Below are 9,513 nucleotides of genomic sequence, written 5' to 3' on the forward strand. Positions count from 1 at the left end.
TAACCGGCGTCGGAGTTGTATCCGGTGTGGCTTAGTGGATAAAGCATCAGCACGTAGAGCTGAAAACCCGGGTTCAAATCCCGGCGCCGGAGAGAATTTTTCTCCGTTCCATTACTCTTTCATAGTATAATATAATTCGTCATATCAACTATCAGTATAATTCACAGGGTCTCTATTGTTGTAAATATGATTGTTTACATCTTCTGGTATATTTTTCCAATGGTTAAGTATATTTTCTTCTAGCTATATTGGTACTACTGGTGTTTTAATTACATACTGCAGAAGATGTTCTCCCATGGCCTGCAAGAAGACCGGACATGAACGAAATTGAAAATCTGTGATCTATACTGAAGAAGATGGTGAACAAAAAGAGGCTTACAACAAAACATGGACTAATTTAATCACTGTCTGATATCTGGGTAAATGATGCTGATATTCAAAGAAAGTGTCAAACTTTGGTTTCCAGCATCCCTGACAAAATCAACGTGTTAATAATGAATAAGGGAATGTTCACAAAATATTAGTAACCTCAAGACTCGATTTTCTGTTCATTATATCTGTGCAAAATACATTTTTGTTCATTATTTCTACCGATAAATACAGCTTCGTTGCACATATAATTAATTTATGTCTACTAATTTGTCCACGTCTGTATTTTGGGTTTGCCCTGTGACACAGTATAGCTCACAATAAAATGTAAAATGAAAATTTATATAAACAGGTTTCAGACAAAAGTGAATAAGACATAAGAAAAAAATAGAACCAAGTGTAATTTAAATTGAATGTACACCAGTCCTGCACAAGGTTTGCGCTCTCCGAGCCGGCTCACAGCTCATGAGCGGAATGCAGATATTAGCTGCGCTCTGTATAAGGGTGGACTGGAACAAGGGGCGATCTCGTACAAAATATACACAAAAGGAAGTACTATTACGAGTGTTTATGAAATGAATTCCCGGCCAGTGTTTGCAAAACTATCTTGGAATTATTAATTGATACAGAAGTATTATTTTACAGAAATAATAGAAATTTTATACGTACTTAAATATACAATATCATTTTCTTATATTTTTATTTATCAGTACATCAAAACGAGGTTTTATGCTGTTGGCAGATGGAAGGAACAGTAGCCTACTGATCATAATGAAACATCAGCTACAGATGTTCGATGTCTGCCTTTATTAAAGTTGATTACAGAAAACAGTTGCTCACAAATATAAATGTTGAGCCAAACATAGCAATCATTTTCACAGCCAGCCTGTGTAGTCGTGGATATTATTGCTAATGTTTAGTCTTGTAAAACTCAACCAGGCTAGTAGTATTATTCAAACGATCTTTAGCCCTTAGGTCACATTGAAGATCAATAAGTCCGAGCTTTAAATCGTTAAATGTTATCTTTTATTTAACGACGCTCGCAACTGCCGAGGTTATATGAGCACACTTAAATGCAATCGATCTGGCCCGGAATCGAACCCGCAACCTCGGGCATAGAAGGCCAGCGCTATACCAACTGCGCCAACCAGGCCCACCTGCAACTTAAATGACATTGTTTCAACTGGTGTTGAAGGAATTTATTATGATAACTTTAAACTTCTTTTCAATTAAGATAAGATTTTTAGTAGGTTATTTTACGACGCTTTATCAACAGCTTATGTTATTTAGCGTCTGAATAAGAAGAAGGTGATGATGCAGGTGAAATGAGTCCGGGGTTCAACACCGAAAGTTACTCAGCGTTTGCTCATACTGGGTTGAGTGAAACCCCGGAAAAACTTCAACCAGGTAACTTGTCCCGACCGGGAATCGAACCCGGGCCACCTGGTTTCGCGGCTAGACGCGCTAACCGTTACTCAACAGGTGTGGACCTTAAGACAAGATCTTGGAACCTAGAATTAAATTCATTTTGAATTTCAATTAATATTTGCACATAATCGTTTCACATGGCTTCATCACGAGCAGTTTCTATCGTTCGAAAGTAAGACACATTACCTTCCCGAAACTGACTTACGAAAAGTGTAAGTTTACGACTGAAATCTCGTAATTTATCCAACATATCAACAATGAGCTGGCCTTTTCCCTGAAGAGGGATATTCAAATTGTTGAAGATTAATATCTTTAGTATCTTTATGTCTGGACTCGTAATGACGCATTATGTTATGTTTCTTTCTACCTTTCGAAATGTTGTAGCAGATAAAGCACTGAGTATTTACTCCAGCAGCTATGAAAAAATAAGCATTTTCCCATGCAACATTGAAAGAATTTGTTTGATCACCACTTTTCCGTGTTTTAGATTCCTCCATACCGTACTGTAGCAGCAGGTAAGCAACGTGAAACAGTTACTGAGAATACACACTGCACTCCACTAGATAGCTGAGTGGTCGTTTCCCTCTCCTCTACCTATATATAGCAAGTCTATGTCATTGTGACGTATCTTCCTGTTTCGCCGAGCGGTAAACACCGCTCTCCCGCTCCGAACGAGAGCGCGCGCTCGTTGAGCGCTGTTTGTGCAGGCCTGATGTACACCATAAAGATGCTTACGAAATATCGCTACAGAAAATTTTATTATGGTGGTGACAATGGCATCTTGAAGATGTCTCGTCAGCTTGTATTTTTCCCTCCACTTTACAAAGGCTTTCGGGATGGTGCCTCTCGCTCCGAAGAAGAGACCGGTAACTGTGATTTTTTCTATGTTGTATTTCGCCGATAGGTATTGAATCGTGGGCTCGTAGATTTTCTTTTTCTCTTCGTTCACTTCAGATGGTTGAGTGGCTGAGATTTCAAATCTGATGGTAGGATCTATTATTTCGGCTGTCTGTTTATTTCTGTTTATAGCTATGATATCGATCCTACGATTGCTTCCGCCATCGGCAGTACAATGAACTTCCTCGTGAACGTCTAGATTTTTGGATCGAAGTGCATCTGCGATCATAGAACGTATGGTGTTGTGACGTTTTATTCTGAGTACTTCTCCCTGTGGGCAACTCCCAAGCACATGTGGTAAAGTTTCATACTCACTGCAGTGCCTACAGTGGGTTGTGCCTGTAGAGCGACCAGGGAGAGAACGTACTGGTGCCACCATCGCAGTCATTTTTAGCATTTATCTCCATTCAGAACTTGATAATCCGTCATGCTTGATGATCCACGAGTTGGCTGCAGGTACTTCTCCAAACAATACAACTCCTTTTCCTTTCAGGGGGTATGCACACCAGGTTTTAAATTCACGGTACCGAAGATGTTGCCTTAATTGCTTCAAGAATCCTGTAACCCCTTCAGACCTGAATTTATATTTAAAAAATTGAAAAAGAAACTGGTCATTCAATCATTCTGGGGATCCAAAATTCCCAAATCAAGTCTTCACAGAAAATCAAAATTTTGCGACAATTTTGACCCCTGGGTCCCCAAAATTTTTAATTTTATTTTAAACTCAGGTAAAAAAAGGTAAAAGTATCCCCGTAACATGCCATGAAGGTACTTGGGGGACATGGAGGTAGAGCCCCATGCTTTCCATTACCTCAGCACTAGAATGAGGTGGTGTGGTCGGCACCACGCTCTGACCGCCTTTTACCCCCGAGAAAGACCCGGTACTCAATTTTATAGCAGGCTGAGTGAACCTCGGGGCCATTCTGAAAGTTTGGCAACGAGAAAAAATCCTGTCACCACCTGGGATCGAACCCCGGGGTAGCTATAGAAATATTTCAAAAATAATATTCTTCATTTCTGTCACATTGAATTTTTCAAAATATTTAAAAGTATCGGAGACATTCCAAAAGAGAAAAAAGAAACGATATACACTATAATGTACACCAGGCCTGAAAGGGTTAATTTAATGATGTCCATTACTGTAAATTTCTATGGAATTTCGTAGTCACAACGTCTAGTGTAAAGAAAAGCAGAGGAAAAGGGAGAAGGAATATAATAAATTGTATGATACTAGCCATACCTGTGCGCTTCGCTTCACTTGTTACAAATAAATATAATTTACTTTAATCTACAGTGCGTCCTCACCATCATGCCCGCGATGATTACTGAAGGATGATTTTTGTGTAACGTCATTTCAACTTATTTCCTTGCTGTATTTCACAGGACTGTTTCACCGCGCTATATCTCAAAGTGGCACTGCATTGGCTCCGTGGGCCCTATCCCCTCCTGGACTCATGAAACAATACAGTCGGATGCTGGCCGCTTCTCTAGCTTGCCCGATTGCGCCGAGCATCGAAATGCTGGCCTGCCTCAGACACCGAGATGCCGAGGACATAATTTACTCCGCTCCTCCCTTTTATGTGAGTTACATCCTAGATCATATATGTAACAGATAACTCCTCGATACGTTAAAATCGGCAGCACTTTGAAGAGAACAACCGCCAGGATCGCCACCCGTCCGCCGTAAACGAACACGAGATGGCAGCACAGTCGCTAATGCTGTAGCTAGAATACAATATACTGAGTAAATGAAACTCAAGAACAGTTTTTATTTCTCGTCAGAAAGATACAAACTATTCACAACAAAACCGTTGCCAAGGAGAGCTGAATTTCCATAGCCCACTCCGTTGTATCATGAACATAGACGTAGGCCAGTTGTGACTGCAGAACTCCACCAATATTGTAGCTAGAATACAACATACAGAGTAAATGAAACTCAAGAACAGTTTTTATTTCTCGTCAGAAAGATACAAACAATTCACAACAAAATCGTTGCCAAGGAGAGCTGAATTTCCATAGCCCACTCCGTTGTATCATGAACATAGACGTAGGCCAGTTGTGACTGCAGAACTCCACCAATATTGTAGCTAGAATACAATATACAGAGTAAATGAAACTCAAGAACAGTTTTTATTTCTCGTCAGAAAGATACAAACAATTCACAACAAAACCGTTGCCAAGGAGAGCTGAATTTCCATAGCCCACTCCGTTTGTATCATGAACATAGACGTAGGCCAGTTGTGACTGCAGAACTCCACCAATATTGTAGCTAGAATACAATATACTGAGTAAATGAAACTCAAGAACAGTTTTTATTTCTCGTCAGAAAGATACAAACAATTCACAACAAAACCGTTGCCAAGGAGAGCTGAATTTCCATAGCCCACTCCGTTTGTATCATGAACATAGACGTAGGCCAGTTGTGACTGCAGAACTCCACCAATATTGTAGCTAGAATACAATATACTGAGTAAATGAAACTCAAGAACAGTTTTTATTTCTCGTCAGAAAGATACAAACAATTCACAACAAAACCGTTGCCAAGGAGAGCTGAATTTCCATAGCCCACTCCGTTTGTATCATGAACATAGATGTAGACCAGTTGTGACTGCAGAACTCAGAGCCCCACAATGCGATTCAAATAGGTATTATGACGTGACTCCTTATGTAACAACTAGATGGCAGCGTAGTAAACCTGACAAAAGTTGTTAACCTCAAAGCCTATAAGCCCGACATATCTGTTACATATATAATCTAGGGTTTCATTTACACAAGGTTCAATTTTTATATTAATTCATTTAGTGTTCTGCCCATGGGCAGGTCTTTCATTGCAAACCCAGCTTTCTTACTTTCTGACTTCCTCTTAGTCTCCGCATATGATCCATATATCTTAATGTCGTCTATCATGTGACATCTTCTTCTACCCCGAACTCTTCTCCCGTTCACCATTCCTTCCAGTGCATCCTTCAGTAGGCAGTTTCTTCTCAGCCAGTGACACAACCAGTCCCTTACCAGTACCTTACAGAACTTACTGACTATAAAAATAGGACAGTAAAACCACAGTCTAGTATATACTGTCACGAAGCTCAATACGTAGTAAATATGCATCCATAGATAGTTGCTAACCACTAGGATCGCTACTAACGCCTCATCACAGACAATGCGAAATAGTACCGGCACAGTCTAGTGCTCCCTCATAAACTGAGGCTTCTTGACTATATACTAGACTGTGGTAAAGCTGTACTGAGAAATTCGAATTGTTATTACACGAAAAATATATAAAATTGACGGAATGTTGTCCACGCCTGTGGAGTAACGGTCAGCGCGTCTGGCCGCGAAACCAGGTGGCCCAGGTTCGATTCCCGGTCGGGGCAAGTTACTTGGTTGAGGTTTTTTCCAGGGTTTTCCCTCAACCCAAGATGAGCAAATGCTGGGTAACTTTCGGTGCTGGATCCCGGACTCATTTCACCGGCATTATCACCTTCATCTCATTCAGACGCTAAATAACCTAAGCTGTTGATAAAGCGTCGTAAAATAACCTACTAAAATAAAAAAAATTGACGGAATGTTACGGATTGACACTTACAAAACTGCACTTCCGGTTTAAAGAAAGGGTGCTTCCGGTTAATAATACCTCAGCTAATTAATTAACCAAACATCAAAGAGACAAAACTGATATATTTTTGAAAACTAGAAAGTTCATGCTTTCATATGACGTAAAAAATCACGTTTTTGAAGGAAAATTTAAAATTAAGGATAGATGAGTACCTTAATTAGATGTTTCATCTATTTATTCTTGTGTTCGAACAATTTCATTGTCATATTTTTAGCCTAAATCTCAAAATGTTTACAGACCTCATTGTATTCTAGAAATATGTTTACAGCTTCGTATGATTTTAGGACGGAGACGACAATCCGTTGGTTACATTTCGGCCAGTGGTTGAGACATCAACAGTTGACGACCACGAAGCGATCATAACATCACATCCCGTGCAAGCACTTTTGAACACTAGCCAACATCACGTTCCCTGGATGACGGGTTTATCGTCTGCAGATGGAGCTATTATCACAGCCAGTAAGCAACAATTTGCGATATAATGTAGATTACTTAACCTCAACTGTATATCTATAATTTTAATTTGAAATGTTCTTTACTCAAAGACGCCTTTCAGACGCGCTGAATTAATAGGATACTACAGTACAGTCCAGATGTGAATAGACAATGCCCAAAGAGAAAAGAAAACTTTGTTCACTCCGTATTCATAGACATTTTTAGTGCGGGCTTCCGGTGGATGATCAGCGTTTTTTATATTCATAAACCAGTGTTAACGATAGGATATGATTTGAATTCTGTACTAGTAACCAGTGGATAACCGGGGCTAGCTTAGTACGCTCGTAGCGCGTGCTGCGAAATGTCTATGAATAGCACCCTAGATGTCGTTCATGCTATTAGAACTATGTGTTAATGTTTATAAAAAAAAGTGTTTCATCTGTAACATAATCCGTCTCATACGGCTTGACGCACAACAGATCTTCTGCAGGAGTTCCGCTGGAAGATGTTTTAACATCCACTCTACAGTCTGGGTCTTGCTTCCAGCGATTACACTGCTCCTTCGATTTAGTAGAGAGTCAATGTTCACCTACTTAGATATAACACAGGAGTAAGTCCCCTGCAATCGGCAAGCATCGTCTATTGGTAGAGTAGTTCTCAATCTATGGTACGCGTACCTCCAGGGGTACGTGGGGATGTCTTAAGGGGTATGCATCCCACTCATTACGTATGTAAAAATGCTGACATATTTATTATACTTGTTGAATACAATGAAAGACTAATGGAACGCAGAATATCTGCATGGAAATATCATATGTAGCCTATTGTTGAATACAGTCCGATCTGTTTGGGTATGGATAATATTAATTTATTATTATAAAGCTATTATGATAGTAGGAAAAATTTCATGCTGGTTATATTATGATTAAAAGATGGGAGTTTCCATATATATGACAATCAACAATGTATAATCTGAAAGGACAAATGAAAATCATAGATGATTAAAATGGCTACTACAAATCAACAGCGGGCACAATGTGTTCTTTGGTATGCTAAATTTGAAAGTGTTAAAAGAGTTCAAAAGGAATTTCGACGTGAGTATGGTGTGCGTAATGTACCTAAATACGATTACACATTGTTGTGGTATCGAACATTTGTAGAAACAGGTTCTGTGTTTAAAAAACATGCAGAAGGTCGCATGCGAAACCCAGTACGAGAAGCAGCTATCTCTTGGCTTGGCCCCAAACTCCCCAGGTCTAATCCCTCCTGACTTCTTCGTGTAAGGTTTTGTTAAAGACATTATCTATTCACAGAAACCCAGGAACATTGATGATCTGAGAGTAAAAATTATTCAAGCTTTCCATCGAATCACCCCTCTTATGTTACAATGGATATGGGCTGAATTGCATCACCGTTATGAATTTTGCAGGGTACGCAATGGGGTCATTTGAGCTCTGAGGAATCTCCCATCGTTCACTGTTACATGCACAAAGTTTCAACAAATAAAGTCCGGTTAGTAAATGTTTGTGGGTGTTTTTATTTTATCCATACCCAAACGGATCACCCTGTATATTACCGGTATAGTTTCTTTTGCAATATCAACTCTTGCTTTTCCTTGCGTGAATAACATTTTTCGTAAATCATTACTATTATTATTACATCAATAACTATTGTATAATAATAATAATAATAATAATAATAATAATAATAATAATAATAATAATTTAATACAAATCAATCATATCCTTTTGCTAATTCTTCCTATAATTGCAATGAAGTTTGTGGATAGAAATATGTTTTGGAATTTTGGAAGTACGCTAACAAAAAACATTAAATACCACTGAGGTACAATAAGAAAGTCAAGGAATATTATGGACAGTAAAAATCGATAGGTATTTAGGAGTTGTTAATTCGTTATAAAACACGTATCAGATACAACGTTAATATAAATTTATTTTATTTTCACACACACACACACACATATATATATATATATATATATATATATATATATATATATATATATCATCGATCCCACCGTTAGATTTGAAAAACAAAAGAATCAACCTGAAGATGTAAATAGGGAAAAAAAGACATCTATGTACGTACCGTTCCATACTTCATGGACAAATACGGTCTACAACAAATTGAAGTAATAGGCCTTATGGTTGGGGCGCGCGGAACTATTCCCGGTTTCTTCTTCCAGACCGGCAACGTTTCGGCCTACTATTGACGACATCGTTCTTGCAGCTCTGAGAGGATCCATATTTATACTCCACAACCATCTCTACGGTCAACAATGATCTTCAACTAATTAATTAGTACCTACTTATTTATTCAGTCATTTCTTGCAGCTGTTGTAAGACTCCATTAAACGTAAACATATGTATATTATTTATACTTTCAACTGCCTATTGCACAATATGCTCTGTCTTTGTGGCAGCCTGTTAATACAGGGAGCTGATATCGTTTAGATAAATAAATAAAATATATAAAATAAATAAACTAATAAAGAAGAAAATAAGTAAAGAAAGAAAGGAAGGCATGAGTGAGTGAAATGAAGGAAGGAAAGAATGAATGAAGGAGAGAATGAATAAAAGAATGAATTAATGAATTAAGAAATGAATAAATAAAAAAAGTAAATCGATAAATTAATAAATAAAGGATTAAATAAGAAAAAAACAAAAACAAATAAAAAATTCCTTACTCCCTCCAGGAATATCTTAATATTAATTGTGCCGTTCTCAAGGCGTTGAACAATATGTACT

General features: G+C 38.2%; 1 protein-coding gene across 3 annotated transcripts in view; it reads left to right on the forward strand.

Annotated features, from left to right (window-relative positions):
* LOC138709531 (esterase FE4-like) overlaps nt 1–9,513 on the forward strand; it is a 93,028-nt gene that overhangs the window by 49,965 nt on the left and 33,550 nt on the right. For 2 of the 3 annotated variants that reach the window (XM_069840357.1, XM_069840358.1), the window contains exons 5-6: nt 4,078–4,274; nt 6,595–6,769. In XM_069840357.1, coding sequence (XP_069696458.1) covers nt 4,078–4,274; nt 6,595–6,769 — 372 coding nt within the window. The remainder of the gene's footprint in view (nt 1–4,077; nt 4,275–6,594; nt 6,770–9,513) is intronic. The other variant, XM_069840359.1, reaches the window with a different exon arrangement.

Source organism: Periplaneta americana, chromosome 11 (assembly GCF_040183065.1).
Source record: "Periplaneta americana isolate PAMFEO1 chromosome 11, P.americana_PAMFEO1_priV1, whole genome shotgun sequence".
Classification (NCBI taxonomy): Eukaryota; Metazoa; Arthropoda; class Insecta; order Blattodea; family Blattidae; genus Periplaneta; species Periplaneta americana.